The sequence below is a fragment of the Myotis brandtii genome, unplaced genomic scaffold, assembly GCF_000412655.1.
Source record: "Myotis brandtii unplaced genomic scaffold, ASM41265v1 scaffold143, whole genome shotgun sequence".
Classification (NCBI taxonomy): Eukaryota; Metazoa; Chordata; class Mammalia; order Chiroptera; family Vespertilionidae; genus Myotis; species Myotis brandtii.
The window spans coordinates 1,445,869-1,462,457 of record NW_005355115.1 but is presented as its reverse complement, the minus strand read 5'-3'; the positions used below and the strand labels follow the sequence as shown (position 1 = coordinate 1,462,457).

General features: G+C 43.4%; 1 protein-coding gene across 3 annotated transcripts in view; it reads right to left on the bottom strand.

Annotated features, from left to right (window-relative positions):
• Window positions 1-16,589, bottom strand: part of RCAN2 (regulator of calcineurin 2) — a 264,066-nt gene that overhangs the window by 11,784 nt on the left and 235,693 nt on the right. For all 3 annotated transcript variants that reach the window (XM_005860939.2, XM_014535359.1, XM_014535360.1), the window contains 2 exons: window positions 10,502-10,675; window positions 8,356-8,527 (listed from right to left, as the gene is read on the bottom strand). In XM_005860939.2, coding sequence (XP_005861001.1) covers window positions 8,356-8,527; window positions 10,502-10,675 — 346 coding nt within the window. The remainder of the gene's footprint in view (window positions 1-8,355; window positions 8,528-10,501; window positions 10,676-16,589) is intronic.

The following is a 16,589-nucleotide window of genomic DNA, read 5'->3' as shown; positions in this document are numbered from 1 at the left end:
CTTTTTGTTGGAGCTTCATTTATAGGCACGGGGTGGGGGTGGGGGAGAGGGGGCGGAGGGAAGAGGAGGAGGTATTCCAGGGCAGAAGGACTATTGAGCTCCTGGTGTGCTCGGTCACAGAGTTCTGAGGTGTCCACCCTGGGAGTGGCCACCCTGTTCTACCTTCCCCGATATCAGGGGTGTGGCTATGGGATGTGCGAGTGCTTTTGAATTTTGGTCACGTGTCTTTTCTATTTTTTTCTACAATGTGCATGTCTTACCTGTGAAATTAAAAAAAAGGAAGTATTTTATATTGCCACTCAACATGGATTGAAAATGATTGTGGAGTATATGCTGAGATGAAAACCTCCTTTACAATTTTTTTCCAGGGAAAATTCTTCAAAGGAGATGGACAATGATGAGCATATATTCCAGGATCAGAAATCTATGTCCCTTGGGTGGGGAGTGACCCAAACAGACTGCACTAACTGGATCACTGGAGACGGGCTGTTTTATTTGCTTTTCATGCCCGTGACCAGAAAGCAGCAAATGTTTACCAAGAACTGAGGCTTCCATAACAGTTACACCAGATGCATCCACAACAGGGGTGTTTGTGTATATTTTCAAAACGAAATTTTCTCTCCCTTTGAATCGATGAGCTTGGGATAGAAAATTTTTCTTCCTTATAAGTTACATGAATGACTGAAATATATTTTTCCATTTGGAGGAAACAATATATACCAAGCAGCAAACCGGCAAAATTGCTTTACTATGGCATGTTTTGATGGAGAGGAATTTGGAAAAAATCTAAATATAGTAGATGTACTCGATTTGAAACTCGAGCACCATATTAAGCCTTCCTCGGCAGTTAACTAAAATTGATCTCTCTAACAAGAGCTAAAAATAGCAGGTGGAAAACAGGGAACAGACAATGACTTTTCATATCTCTCCCCCAGGCATTTCCAGTGACAATGGACGTGACCTTCGGGAGCCATCCTAGAGAGCAGAACAAGGGCTGGCATTTCACATCCCACCTCCCGTCTACCACCCGCTCGCTGCAGCGACAGCTCTATTTTGCCATTTTTGCTGATTGGTATAGATAAGCTTCTTTTGCTGGGCTGGGTTTTCGTTTTCCATATTTTGTTTTACATTCAAAAAGAACACAGCACTAGACGCTCTCTGGGGTCAGGAACAATGGGTATTAGACAATAAACCAAAAGAAGTATTCGATCCACTCTCCCGCTGGTCAAAGCCCATCTTATTTTGCCCAAGTCATTGTTACATGACCCGGCTTCTCTAAATTCCCCAGGGGGACTAATACCGATGCAGAAAGCTTCTGTTTTATAGAGGTGATGGCTGTCCTTTCTACAGAGCAGAGGGAGGCAAATTCTGATCCCTGTGTCCCTCTGGACAAGAGATGGAAACAGCCAGCGGGTGCAGTGGGTGTGTTTTTTTGAGGGGGGGGAGAGGCGGGCAGTAAGCAGAGCACTGAAATGTGGAGGAACCAAGTGTGTAAGCTGTTTTGTATTTTTTACATTTCCTTTGGCAACAATCTTGACTTTCTTCTGGAGAAATTAATTTTACTCCTCAAGAGATCTCTCTGGTTTCTCAAAACTGTTTACTCTCCAGGGCCGGGGTAGTGTCTTGATCAATCCTTTCTGCTGCTTGCCAGTGGCAGAGGGACATGTTTTAACCTACCAGCTGTGCAGCCTCGGCCAAGTTACTCAACCACTCTGTGCCTCAGATTCCCCAGCTGAATAAATGAGGCAAATAACAATGCTTGTCTCACAGAGTTGCAGTGAGTATTAAATGCAATAATGTGTTTAGAACAGGGCCTGACACCCAGCAAACCCTCTATAGAAGTTTTAGTCATTGTTGCTATTTATTTTTTTCCCCTAATTCCTCTATGTTTATTTACTTCCTGGATCAAAAACAGAACATGCAGTCATGGGGACACTGATTAAGAACGTTTCAAACTGTGTTCTTATATTTCCCAGAATGCAAACTTGTCCTCGCTGTGTTAAACAGAACTCAGTTGCCTCGTCAGTGTTAGGTGACACCGGGTCTCATGTTGTAACATTCCGTGAAGGGTTTCAAAGGCACCCACAGGTTTGGGTGGATAAGGACTCCTTGGAAATTGCACTGTTCTCTCCATACTTGTTTCGAGAGTTGTGGGGTGGGCAGTTAGACAGACAGGAGCAGAGCAAGGGCGATGGGCCAGGCACAGAAGGTCTCCAGGGTGGAAAGCCCCAGGTGCCCAGCAAAGGATAGTCACCCCCAGGGTGACCTTTCCTCTCCGAGCATATCGCTGGTCATGAGGTTTGGACCCCCTGACCTTTCCTCCCTAGAGATAACATCTAGGCCTCAGTTATATTTCGTTTTCCATATTTTGTTTTACATTCAAAAAGAACACAGCACTAGACGCTCTCTGGGGTCAGGAACAATGGGTATTAGACAATAAACCAAAAGAAGTATTCGATCCACTCTCCCGCTGGTCAAAGCCCATCTTATTTTGCCCAAGTCATTGTTACATGACCCGGCTTCTCTAAATTCCCCAGGGGGACTAATACCGATGCAGAAAGCTTCTGTTTTATAGAGGTGATGGCTGTCCTTTCTACAGAGCAGAGGGAGGCAAATTCTGATCCCTGTGTCCCTCTGGACAAGAGATGGAAACAGCCAGCGGGTGCAGTGGGTGTGTTTTTTTGAGGGGGGGGAGAGGCGGGCAGTAAGCAGAGCACTGAAATGTGGAGGAACCAAGTGTGTAAGCTGTTTTGTATTTTTTACATTTCCTTTGGCAACAATCTTGACTTTCTTCTGGAGAAATTAATTTTACTCCTCAAGAGATCTCTCTGGTTTCTCAAAACTGTTTACTCTCCAGGGCCGGGGTAGTGTCTTGATCAATCCTTTCTGCTGCTTGCCAGTGGCAGAGGGACATGTTTTAACCTACCAGCTGTGCAGCCTCGGCCAAGTTACTCAACCACTCTGTGCCTCAGATTCCCCAGCTGAATAAATGAGGCAAATAACAATGCTTGTCTCACAGAGTTGCAGTGAGTATTAAATGCAATAATGTGTTTAGAACAGGGCCTGACACCCAGCAAACCCTCTATAGAAGTTTTAGTCATTGTTGCTATTTATTTTTTTCCCCTAATTCCTCTATGTTTATTTACTTCCTGGATCAAAAACAGAACATGCAGTCATGGGGACACTGATTAAGAACGTTTCAAACTGTGTTCTTATATTTCCCAGAATGCAAACTTGTCCTCGCTGTGTTAAACAGAACTCAGTTGCCTCGTCAGTGTTAGGTGACACCGGGTCTCATGTTGTAACATTCCGTGAAGGGTTTCAAAGGCACCCACAGGTTTGGGTGGATAAGGACTCCTTGGAAATTGCACTGTTCTCTCCATACTTGTTTCGAGAGTTGTGGGGTGGGCAGTTAGACAGACAGGAGCAGAGCAAGGGCGATGGGCCAGGCACAGAAGGTCTCCGGGGTGGAAAGCCCCAGGTGCCCAGCAAAGGATAGTCACCCCCAGGGTGACCTTTCCTCCCCGAGCATATCGCTGGTCATGAGGTTTGGACCCCCTGACCTTTCCTCCCTAGAGATAACATCTAGGCCTCAGTTATATTTCAGCTCCAGACCCAGAAAAGCAACAAAACCAGGTAAGTGACCCCACAGCTGACCTCAGGATCAGCTACACTGTATAATGACCCCCTGGCCTGGTGCCAACCAATCAATCAGTGGAGACCTAGACCCTGAAAGGACACACTGCAAAGCCGCGGAATATTCTAGTGAGATCTTCCCCTGGCACCGCCCTTAAAATCTCCACTGTTAAAACCCTTAGGACTGAGTGCCCAGAGCGCTCTCCCTCCCTGGAGCACACTGGAGCCTTTCCCTTCTCCCTCTCTCCCCGCACTTCCTCACTCCCTTTGCCTCTATACTTGTTTCCTAAATCCATTTCTTCTATGAGTTCCTTCTACCTCTGTGATTTTATAAATAAATATTCTCTCGTAGATTGAGTCTTGGCTCTGAATTCTTCCTTAGCCTGAACTCAAGTACCAAGGTTGCTGAACCCAGGTCCAGTCTGACCTCACGGTCTCAAGTCTGGTGCCCCTTCAGCTGCCTACCACAGTTCCAGGAAATCCTGGACCAGGGTCGCCAGAGTTCCTTCCTTAAAGAATAGGGGCGCAGTCTTGCCCCTGCTTGTCGGAGCTGAGTCCTGTGTCCTCATCCTCACTTTTGTCCTCCATGAAAGGGTCTTACGAATGCACGTCATTGCCTGCCTTGGGCAGCGTGACAAGTCACAGCTCCCACAAGCCAGCCGGTTTGCTGAAGTGATACAGAGCGTGAGTACCGTCTAGCCCTGGATCCCAGCCCCAGGATGCTCTGTCTTCAGACTTACTTTTCGTCAGGCCTACCAATTTAGCACTATTAGTCATTCCTCCGAAGCAGAAGCAAAACTCCACTCCTTCGATCATTTGAGTTGCTTTTCTCTGCTCTCATTCTAATTTGTTTCTGCATTCCTGGAACAGAGGTAGCCATCCCTTAACACGGAGTGAGTTATAACTTGTTACTGAAATGATTCTGCCAAAGGATTAAAAATGAATTTTACTAAATCATATTTTTTAAGACATGGAAACGCTAGAAGTCCTCTCCTTGAAGAAAACATTAATTTAGTGCTGCCTGGCTCAGTTTTGCTACAGCCGGAAGGAAGCAACACTTTGCCAGTGAAGAAACTATCTCTAGGCAGGCTAATCGCTCTGTCTATTCACTCATTCTATATTTATTGAGCACCTACTGTGTGCAAGGTGCCATCAGGCGCCAGGAATACCAAAATGAGTACAACAGACATTTTCCCCTCAAAAAGTAGGGAAGACAGTAAGTGAAATAATGGAAAATTACCATAAAGAGAAGCGAGCATTTGTGCAAAGTGCCATGAGGAGACTGAAGGAGCAAGTCCTCACGTTGGCCCCTCACAAGGGAGGGGTCAGCAGAGATGTGGGTGGGGAGGATGCAGGGTGTGGCCCTGCTCTCTCATCATTGCAGCTAAAACAGCTGCCAGAGGCCCAGGCCTCTAATATAACTCTGTGATGTTTTCAACTCCATTGCTGGACACAAATCATTCATCTGTGTGCGGTGAAGGAGCTTCAAGGACACAGGGAAAGGACAAATGGAAATGAAATGAAAAGAAATAGCCTTAGATTGCCGTCAAGGAGAGAAAGCTATGCCAGGGAATACATCCAAATTACAGCTGCTCCGTGGCACACGGGATCAGTCATCCTTAGAAAGCAGGAGGCCCACCAGATTTGCTCTTGCACACGTAGTGCACAGGGCTTCATTTGCACACGTACCAGGCCCTGGGTTAGGCTTTCTGGAAGTGGCAGTGGTGTTACCGATGCCTGTCAATGCGGGGTCAGGATAAACGTTTTGCCCGTGTCAGAGCGGAGTAGGCCTAAAGTCCCCCGAGGCAGCCAGTGTCTGTACTAGCCCCTGGGATCTGGCCAAGTGGGGAGTGAGAAGAGCTGAGTTTGACATTAGCCTCTGCCACCACCCAGCTGTGTCACCTCGATGAGTTCGTTCACCTTTCTGCAGCTCAGTGTTCTGATCTATAAGGTGGGGATAGCCATCCTTCCTATCTCTGCTCACTGCTCAGCCGGGCACATCAGAAGGTAGACAGTACATTCAGTTGGGTAAGGAAAGGCGAGGCTCATTGCTTAGCAGCACAATTAATGCATCTATAACATTGTTGGTAGGTTATTCACAACTTTAGAAAGAACCTCCTTTTTCCTTCTACCTCTTAAGACCATTTTATTCTTCCTCCTGCCTCCTCCATGCCAGGCTCTGGGGGTAGCCCTTCTGGGGTGGAATTCCTTCTCCACCCGTTCGTTCGGCCTCCATCACGCTGGTCCCAGGGAGTGCCCTCCAGACCTGGACTCAGCTCCATTAGCCACAAGGGCGCCTGAGACTCACCCTGATCTTGTCTTTGCATCAGGCTTCGTGAACATGAACTGCATATGAATTTTCTGTCTTGTGCTGGATGAAAAATGATTTGATTTATTGAAATACCAGCTCCAAGTGAGTGGACTAGACACCCCTGGGGTCTGCTGGTCAGAAAGTCTGACTTGAGGCCTGGCTGGTGGGGCTCTGTTGGTTGAGTGTCATCCCATGTACAACAGTCACCAGTGCGATTCGGTTTGATTCCTGGTCAGGGCACATGCCCGGATTTTGGGCTCCATCCTCAGTAGAGGGTGTGCAGGGGGCACCTGATTGATATTTCTCTCTCTTCCTCTCTCTCTAAAAATCAATAAAAATATATTTTTTTAAAAAGAAAGTGGGACTTAACCTGGGGCTCCTTTGCAAAGAGAGACACAGGAAGAGCCCTGTGGCGGAAGCCTTGTCATTGACAAGTCACTTCTCCCCCTCTCTGGGCCTCTGGGCCCCTCTTGTAAAATGCAAGTTGGCCGGGTGATTCCTACGCCCTCTAGCCAAGACTTCAGTGATTCTATGATGACCTCCATGTGTGGACATTTAAATCAACAAAGTGTTCAAATGTGTTCTTGTCTAAACCTATGCATGAGTCACACAGGCAGCTCCAAGGACCTGGGCTCTGATCAGTCCATTTTGGGGGTGTGCTCACCTGCCTCTGCAGTGTCCTGAATCGCTGTGAGAAGCGGCTCCATGAGGCTTGACCTGGGCAGACTCAACGTCTACACTTGACATTACATAGACGACAGGCAGGCCTCTCTTTGGATGGGGCGTGCATGATCTCAGGGTTCTGTATGCGGAAAGTCTGTACGTGAACTAGACTTTCCAGGGAATCCCATTTCACAGACACCTCCCTGATTATTACGCCACTTCTTTCATCAGCCTGTCTCAGACACCCACGGCTTCTCACAGCGCCTCTCTGAGGGAAACCGACCGCCACGTTAAAGGCTCCAGAAGCAGAGTGACTTGATGGTGATTTCAAAGAAACCCCCAAGGGGCTTGCTCTGAGAGTCCCATAAATTTCAGGCCACACAGGGGACAGCCAGCAATTCTCTTGCAGGGAGTGCTTATTAATCAAATTAGCCTCATCCTAGCCTGAGGGTCCTGTGGGTGACCCGCTCTTCCTGCTCTGCATGAGAATTTTCTGGTTTCAGCACTGAGAGTTCCCAAGAACCCCTCGGTCCTGGGCACACCAGGATAGCAGGTTGCTCTAGGACCCAGGTTTCTCAAAACTCAGTGTATGTGTGATGATTAAACCTGCCGATTTCTGAGGTGAGTGACTCTGGTCCAAATGTTTTCCTGACCACACCAAGGAATGCTGGTAAGAACTTATAAATCTACCAGCCCTGACATTTGGCATTTGGCTACCAGTGGTGCTTGAGCTCATCAACACATCAGAATCACCTGGAAACTTTTAAAAAATACTAATACTTGGATTTGATCCAAATCAATGAAATGAGAATATCTTGGGGTGCAGTCAGGGCTTTGGAGTTATATTTTGAAAGCCCCCTATCCCACTGGGAGAACTACGGTAAGTGGAGCAGACACAATGGCCATTGCCTCCCTCGGGATCCGCAGTGCCTAAAACCTCAGCTTCCACCTGGTGGCTACCATTTCCTCTCCTCTACCATTTCCTCTCCTGCTATAATACAGGAAACACACTTTGGAGTGCAAGATGGCAGTATCTGCTGAAATTGAAGACAATATTACTTCTAGGTATAAAACATAAAGAAACTTTCAGAAAAGTGGATAGGAGGTATGTACAAGAATGTTAATTGTAGATTCAATTGCAATGTCCATCAACCAGAGAATGGATGCATGAAGCGCGATGGTCTATTCACCCAACGGGATACTATACTGCAGTGAAAATGAGTGAATCCAAGAAACATATACCAACATTGGAACAAAGTGGCCATAAGATGTTTCTAAAGTTTGAGGCTACTGTGACCAACTTCTTGACTTGGAAGCTTTGCTTCGGCAGGCAGACTGTCTTGTAACTGAGGGTTCCTGGGCACACTTGTGACAGCAATAAAAAGGGCTGCACAGCAGAGAAGCCTCATGCCCGCTGCTAGAGCTCAGGTTGCTTGTTCTGAGGAAATAACTTCATAATCCTGTAAGAATTAAGTAGCCTTTTCCAATCTTAAACTATCTGCATTGCAATCAAGAAGTCACGTAGACATTTTAGAACTGGTTCCTGAGTTGCTCTTAAACAACTACACAGCCTAATGTTTCATCCTCATCCATCATCCATCATCCCTCCCACTGTCCACACAGAGCAATACATCCATTACAAATGCAGACGTGACCATGGGCCCGGGATCTCAAGGTGGCTCATCTTGTTTAGCTTTCCCAGGTTGCTGACACATGTATATTTTTAAAAAGCCTGCAGAGCTCACCTGGTCCAAGTTTGGCCACGGCGTAGAGGAGGTCGTAGTTGAGGACTGGTGTGGCATCGCTGATGGGCTGCCAGCCAACGGGAGGAGATGCGGGGGGTGAGATGAGAAACTGTTTGGCGGGCTGTGGTGGAGCCAAATGCAGTTTGTCTCCGTCTGTTTCTGGAGTCTGAACCTTTCAAACAGAGTAGAAATGAAGACACATGATTCAGTATGGCTCAGAGGTGCCACACTGGTCTCACTTTTAGCTTAATAATTACTCCTTACCACACACAATGTGCTCAATCATCTTATCTCACCCTTAAAATAGCGGATCTCAACCTTTACTGTGCATCGGAATTACCGGGAAAGCTTACTAAAATATGCATTTCGGAGTCCTGGAGATTCTTCTTGCCTCTTTCCTTCTTCCTTTTAATTGAGGTGAAATTCATATAATATGAAATTAACCATTTTGAAGTAAACAATTCAGTGGCATTCAGTATATTCCCAATGTTTGCAACCACCACTTCTATCTCTCGAAAAAAAATAAATCTTCATCACCACAGAGGAAAACCTAAACCTAGACCCAATAAACAGTTGCTGCCATTTCTGTCTCCAGTCAGAGTGTGGCAAGCACCAATATGACTTCTACCTCTGTGGCTTTACCTATTCTGACCGTTACGTATAAATGGAATAATGTGACCTTTTGTGCCTGGCTTCTTTCATTAAGCATATGTTTTAAAAGTTCATCTGTGTGTAGCATGTATCATTATCTCATTCATTTTTATGGTTGAATAATATCCCACTGAATGAATAGACCACAATTTGTTTACCTGTTCACTTAATGATGCACATTTGGGTTGTTCCTACTTTTTGGCTAATGCTGCTATGAACATATGTGTACATGCATTTATTTGAGACCAATTTTCAATATTTTTCTATATATACCTAGCAGAGGAATTGCTGGGTCAGATGGTAACTGTATGTTTAACTTTTTGAAGAAACAAGTGGGGTTTTGACAGATGGAGAAACTGAGGTTTCTACAAGTCATACATGTTATTAGCAGTGTGGGATTTGAGCATGGGTCTGAGGCCAAACTCTAAGTCCTTTTTTTTTGGTTTTTATTTTATTTTATTGTAAGAACACTTAACATGAGATCTAACCTCTTAACGAATTTCTAACTGGCTATTTTCAAAACACAAAAGACAACAAGTATTAGAAAGAAATCTTTATACGCTGTTGGTGATTCCTCAAAAAATTAAAAATAGAACCACAATATGGTCCAGAAATTCTACTTCTGGGTATTTATCCGAAAGAATTAAAGTTAGGCTCTTGAAAAGATATTAGCGCTCCCCATGTTGATTGCCACACTATTCACAATAGCCAAGACATGGAAACCACATAAATGTCCTTTGACAGATGAATGGAGAAAGGAAATGTGGTATATACATAACACGGAATACTCTTCAGCCCTGAAAACTAAGCGAAGTATTTTCTTTTCACGGTACCATCTTTTAGAGTCCAATGTTGGAAACAATGTTTACTGACCAATAAGAGATGGATCAAGATTATCTACTGATGGACATTGGTTTTGTATTGCAAGGACACTGTGTGCATTGCCAAGAATTACTCATCTATTTTTGGAAGAGTCAGAATTTACTTTGGGTTAAATAAAACACAAAACTAATTTCCATATGTTTGTAAACTTTTATTATGAATGTGAATCACTGAAAAGGTATATAGTCCACTAAAAGTCATATAACTTAAGTTTTAAATATAATCTTGCCAGGAAGATTAGGAGTAGTTGTGATTAGAGCATTCTTTACAACTATTACTTGGCATTTATTATGCATTTACCAAATTTTAGGCACTTCTATACCCAATAATTCATTTAATTCTATAACAGCACTATGGATTATATCATCACCCCCACTTATAGCTGAGGAAACGGAGACACAGTCAGGTTATGTAACTTATGCAGGTTAAAGCCCAGCTGTCAGTCCTCAGAGCTCGATTCTGAACCTCTATGCTGCCCTGTCACACAGGTTTAGTTCTCAGTGGACTAAGTATAGACTACAAACCAATGTGAAAGTAGAAAAGAGCTCCATTTACATTTTGAAAAAGGCAGACAATAATGTAAGGCAAAAGGGTTACTTTTGGTAAGAATTACCTGTGCAAAGTAGAGTTTTAATTTTTTCCCTCTGAACTGGGTTTCATGAAGCTCTATCCTGGCTCGGGCTGCAGATTTGGGATTGCTGAAGTTTATTCGGACACGTCGGAAACTCTTAAATAGCTGGAACGTCACGCAGTCATCATAAGTCCGGAACAGACCCTCGAATTTTTCCTGATCGAAACAAACACAGAGAAACATCCATTGGTCATGTATCTTCCATGATGCCTGAGCTGACAAAAACAAATAGCCAAGTAAATGAACAGGCTGTTCCCAGCATAAAATTCAAACAGATCACTGGCCATGTTGTTTTTGTTTGTTTTCATCTGTTGGTCTATTACCAGGGGCTAAACACACCTGTGGATTCAGTCAAAGGATCCATAACCTGGCTCCAGGGATCCGGAGAATATAAGTGAATGGGGTTTAAAGTGCATGAAAAACCTGAAAATTATGCAAAATATGTAGTAAGTTTCTGTGCACTTGTGTTTCTTCCTCGAGCGAGAGATCAGAGCTGCCCTAAGATTCTCAAAGAAGTCCATTATCTCCAAAATATTAGAGCTACTGAGTAAAGTATGTGGCAGACATTGGTAGTGATTATTGATCTTGGTGGCATTTTTCTTGCCTAAAGATATGGTAGCCCACACTCCCCAAACTCTCCTAGTGCCATGTGATTAGCCCTGATCAATAAAATGTATGCAGAAGGCAAGAAAAAAAGCTCTTGAGAAAATTTCCAGCCTCTGTCCTTGAAGATGGCATGTGCTCGGCAGTCAGAAGCAGACTCGCCTCAGCCTGGATCCCTGAGCGTCTGTGTGGAGTACAAACATCTTTCTCCCCTCTCTCACCCCATCCTGTAGATGACTGTCTTGACAAGGAAAAAATAGGCCCTCTATTGCACTAAACCACTGAGATTTTGGGATAATTTTATTCCCACAGCATAACCAAGCCTATCACAATATAAAGCAATCATTTAAGTTTTTTGATTCAATGCCATTTTCAATTCAATTGAACAAATCTCTATTAAATGCTCACTTTGTAAAATGCATGGTCTCTACAGAATACAGAGATGAGTATCATTTTGTTTCAACTCACAATGATCTAACAATCTAATGTGAAAGGCAGACATAGACACAAATAAGAGAATGCCCAAATGATTAGGAAAAGACTTAGAGAACTAAAAAATTTACATATTAATGCCATCTGTCTGACTCCTCTTAGCTTTAAAAATATCCTTATTATAAGTAACAAAAACAGTGCAGGTTAAATTACTGTTTTTCCATTAGTGAGTGTTCTTAATGGAGAAATTGACACTAAGGAAATAACTTCTATTAAAAAAAAATCCAGATTCTTGCCCAACCAGTGTTGCTCAGTGGTTGAGCATCGACCTATGAACCAGGAAGTCATAGTTCGATTCCTGGTCAGGGCATATGCCCGGGTTGCAGGCTCTATACCCAGTGTGGGGCATTCAGGAGGCAGCTGATCAATGATTCTCTCTCATCATTGATGTTTTTTTTTCTCTCTCCCTCCCTCCCTTCCTCCCTCCCTGCCTCCTTCCCTCCCTCCCTCTCTCTTCCTCTTTGAAATCAATAAAAATGTATTTTTAAAAATCCTGATTCTTTTATTTCTATAATAAAAGGTATATTGTCATAAGAGTGAGTACAAGTGGGAATAGAGATGCACAAAAGATTAATACTGTAAGATTCATTGAATTTTGATTTGAAACAGACCTAATGGATAATTAACTCAACTTTTCCCTCACCACCTCTATCAATTTACCAATCAGGACCCTGAGGTCTGAAGAGATCAAGACTTGCCCATGGTCACATGGCCAGTTAGTGGCAGAGCCATGACTGGTCAAAGTCCTTGTGACCCTGAATATAGAGATGCTTTCAACTATGGAAAAAATTACACTGCTAGATTTAAAGGAAGAGATAACTGCTTTAATGGGAACAAGAGCTGGACAGCAATACACTGACCCAAGGCTCATGCGTGACCTTGTCTAAGAGGAGCATCAATGTGGGGTTGTAAAATCACTGACTCTGAGGTTGCCACGTCAGAGAAGAACTTCTTGGGCATCCAAGAACTTGTCTCAGACCCTCAAGTCCCTGGCTTGTGATCCTTTCAAATGCTGTTGCCCATTTCTGAGATTCCCCAGGGCGTGGCAATCTATAATCCCCCGTTTTAATTCTTATGTCTGCACACTTTTTCTTTATATCACATCTATTCAGTCCAGAACCCCAAAGAATACACTCAAAGCAAGTTTTTTGTTTGTTTGTTTGTTTCATGACATGCATGGAATTTGAGGAGTTCTTTCTCCCCTTTTCAGGCTCTGTTCTTATTCCCCTTTCCCTTTCAAGGGCAAAACAACATTCCTTCTTGTTTATTCCTTGGCAGTTTTTCCCCTCATCTCTCAGGCCTTCGGATCAGCCAACTCCCAGGCCTGAGGCCTGAGCTACCACCCCAAAGGGGCTCATTAAGGGATCTTTCCCATAATCCTGTGTTTTCCTGAACAGAAATCCTGGGAATGCATTGCTTTCTGGTCCATAATAATGACAGTCTTCTCAACTGGTCAAATCATAGATGGTGGTTTGATTAATTTGGGGAATTTTTAAAATAGAGGGAATTAAGAGATTAAAAATACGTATTGCTATATAGAGAATCATCTTTTCTAGGACAAAATCCTTGGGTCATCCTGTGGCTCTATTTTTCCATTTCCAGTTTGGGAGTTCCCCTCCCTATCCTACCCCAAGGTCTCAACATCAACAGTAAGATTATGATAAGATGGAGGTGGGAGCAGGTGCTCATTTCCTTTGAGTCTAACTCACTGCTTTTCATTCTATATTTCTTCACAATGCCTCCCATCTCAGTTATTGAGCTGTTTGGCCTCAAGGGCCTGGCTGGATTAGGAGAAAGGAACCAAGGAGTCCTGGCCCTGGGCTCAGGGAGGGGTGACAATGGCCGAGGTGCTTCCCCTGTTGGGAGGCCTTGGCAGATGTCAATGTGGTTGCACTTCCTTCTCCACTGCTCCTCACCAAAGGCCTTCAGGCAGCTACTCCCATCAAGCTGGAGTTGGCAAATGACAGAAACCTCTTTGACATCCCTTGTCTGGGGCTTAGGCCCTTTCATCAAACCTGGTGTGCTGCCCAGAGCTCAGCAGCCAGGGTTTTCATTCGACCATCTGGGGCCCACCCTCTACAATGATAAAAATAATAAACAAATAGCATTTCCTTGACCTGTCCTCTCTGCACAAGTCTTTTGGGAATATGTAGGGACAAACGGCAGAGGGAGGGAGGGAGGGAGTGAAACCTGGCCAAGAATTAGGGACTTGCTGGCCATCTCTATTTTTTTCCATTAGTGACATGACAAACATTTCATTTGCTCAGGCAATATGATACCAGACCAAATTGGTTAGAGGCAGATCTAGCACAGTGAACCCGCCAGGCCCTTAGGCAAAACAGGGACAAGAACAAAGCCAGCCGCAGGGTTCCTCCACCTGCCCTTCTAGCACATCTTCTGTGGTTTTAATGTTCAGGTTCCCATCAGGCACATAGCCATATTTTGCTGTCCACTGGCTGCTAATTTCCTCCAGTCTGGTACCCCACAAACCCAATAAATTCCTCATTTCCTTCTTATTTTCCTTTGTAGCCACTAGTTAAAATAAAGTTCTACAGCAGCGATCTCAAACTTTGGTCTCAGGACCTTGCTATCCTCTTAAAAATTATGGGGGATCCCTAAAGGACTTTTGTAAATGTGGGTTTCATCTATCAATGTTTACTGCACTAGAAATTAAAATGGAGAAATTAAGAAATTTTTATTTATAAATTCATTATATGTTAAAATAATACTTTATAAAAAAAATTACCTTTTCCAAAACAAGAAAAAGGCAGTAAGAAGATTGGCATTGTTTTACCTTTTTGCAAATTTCTATAATTTCTAACTTAATAAAAGATACCTGGAATCTCAGGCCTGCTTCTCTGTATTTGATCAGTTAACACTGTGCTGCTTTGTCTCCAGGGTATGAAGAAAAGCTGGCCTCACTCAATTATGCAGTTGGAAAAGAGAGGAGGATTTTAATAGCCTTTCAATGAATTTCGAATATTCTTCCTTGATACATCATTAATTTAATATATTTTATTGATTTTTTACAGAGAGGAAGGGAGAGGATAGAGAGAAACATTATTAAAACTCGACAAGTGGCAGCTGCTTAATGGGTATTATAATGTTGAATCTGTTTTCTTTGATTATATTAAAATCCATTTATCCATTTTGCATCTTTCATGGATTTTTTTACCTGCACATGTTCTGTAAGAGTGTGCATTGGTCATTCAGAAAATATTGGTTCCCGAGTTACGCAGCTTTTCCAAATGTCAACGCCTGTCATTGCACAATATCAAAAATGCCATTCATTAATATTACCACCTGTCTTATCAAAGTTGTCAGATTCATGCTGGCGGATACAAATTTTCCAAAATTCTAGCTTTTGCTTGAAAGTTTATTCTTTATCATTGGCAACAACCATTGTTGTTTATTTTTCTTGAAGTAACATGCTCACTCATTCATTTTTGAGAAAATGGCTGCCAAATATGGAGGTCTGCATAACTGTCATTTGCCTGTTAGTTATCTTTTCAAGTCAACAATTTGTTCCATGAGAAAAATACCTGCCCAATTCAGCTTCAGACAGCTTAGACTGTTGCCTCAAGCTAAGCATTGTGTTTTGGTTGCTACAGAGTGCTTTATGTGTACTCTCCATATTGTTATTCGGATTACTAAAAAGGCTCAAGGGTAGAGTTAATAAAATTATTAATTTGTACTGTTTCATCAAGGATGGTTTTATGAAAAACTGGTATTTTGCTTCTTACTTTTCTTTTCCTTTTTCTAAATTTAAACCATGAGTGTGTGGCTGTGAAGAGTACAAATACCACCAGTACAGTTTGATGCCACTGCATTGATTCATACCCTAAAGACAGTCACTTTTGCACCAGGGGTGTGAATGTCAACACAGTTGAAAAGGAAAATGTGTTAGTATTATTATGAAGATAATTTTGACCTCAAAGGAAATGGTCTTGGGAATTCCGGGAAGTCGGTAGACCACCCTCTGAGAACTGCTATGCAATAGATTATCAGAGAGAGTAAGAATTTGGTTGTACCCTGGGTTGAAGACAAGAGGACTAGTGAGAATTTTAAGAAGGAAGAGATGGGTTATTCAGGGAAGTATGATGATAGCAAGTGTAAGCTGTGGGAAGGCGAATAGGATGAGGATGGTTGGTCTTGGCAAATGAGAGGCCACGGGTGATCCCACTGAAAGCTATTTTAACAGATGTGGAGTAAAATAGAGATTGCTATAGATCAGCGGTTCTCAACCTGTGGGTCACAACCCCTTTGGCGGTCGAATGACCCTTTCACAGGGGTCGCCTGAGGCCATCCTGCATATCAGATATTTACATTACGATTCATAACAGTAGCAACATTACAGTTATGAAGTAGCAACAAAAATAATTTTATGGTTGGGTCACAACATGAGGAACTGTATTTAAAGGGCCAGAAGGTTAAAAACCACTGTTATAGATTGAGGAATGAATATGGCAGGGAAAATGGAGAAAGAGAGTTTGGCAATGACAAAGCAGGAACTGAGATGATAAGTATGTGGGACGTAAGGGTCATGAGAAGATTCTTAGTAATGTGAGGAGACACTTACTGGTTGGAGAAGCTGAAGGAAAGAGAAGAGCCAGGAAAGAGGGGAGGATGATGGAAACAAGAGCTGACGAGGTAAGGGTGGATGAGTTTGGCAATGGAATAAGCACAACTAAGATGGCTTTTTGTTTTGGTCCCAGGGAAGTGGAAGGTGAGGCCCACTGTTCAAAACAGAGAAGTTGAAGGGAGACACGGCTTGAGGAGTTTGAAGAAGATGCAGAATAGCCGTCATGGTCAGAAGTAAGGAGAGTCCGTGTGGACGAATCTGAAGACTGTGTTACAGGTTGAATTATTTCCCTCCCAAAAGATATGCTGGAGTCCCCAGGACCTCAGAATATGACCTTATTTGTTAATAGGGTCATTGAACATGTGATTAGTTAAGATGAGGTCATGCTGGAGT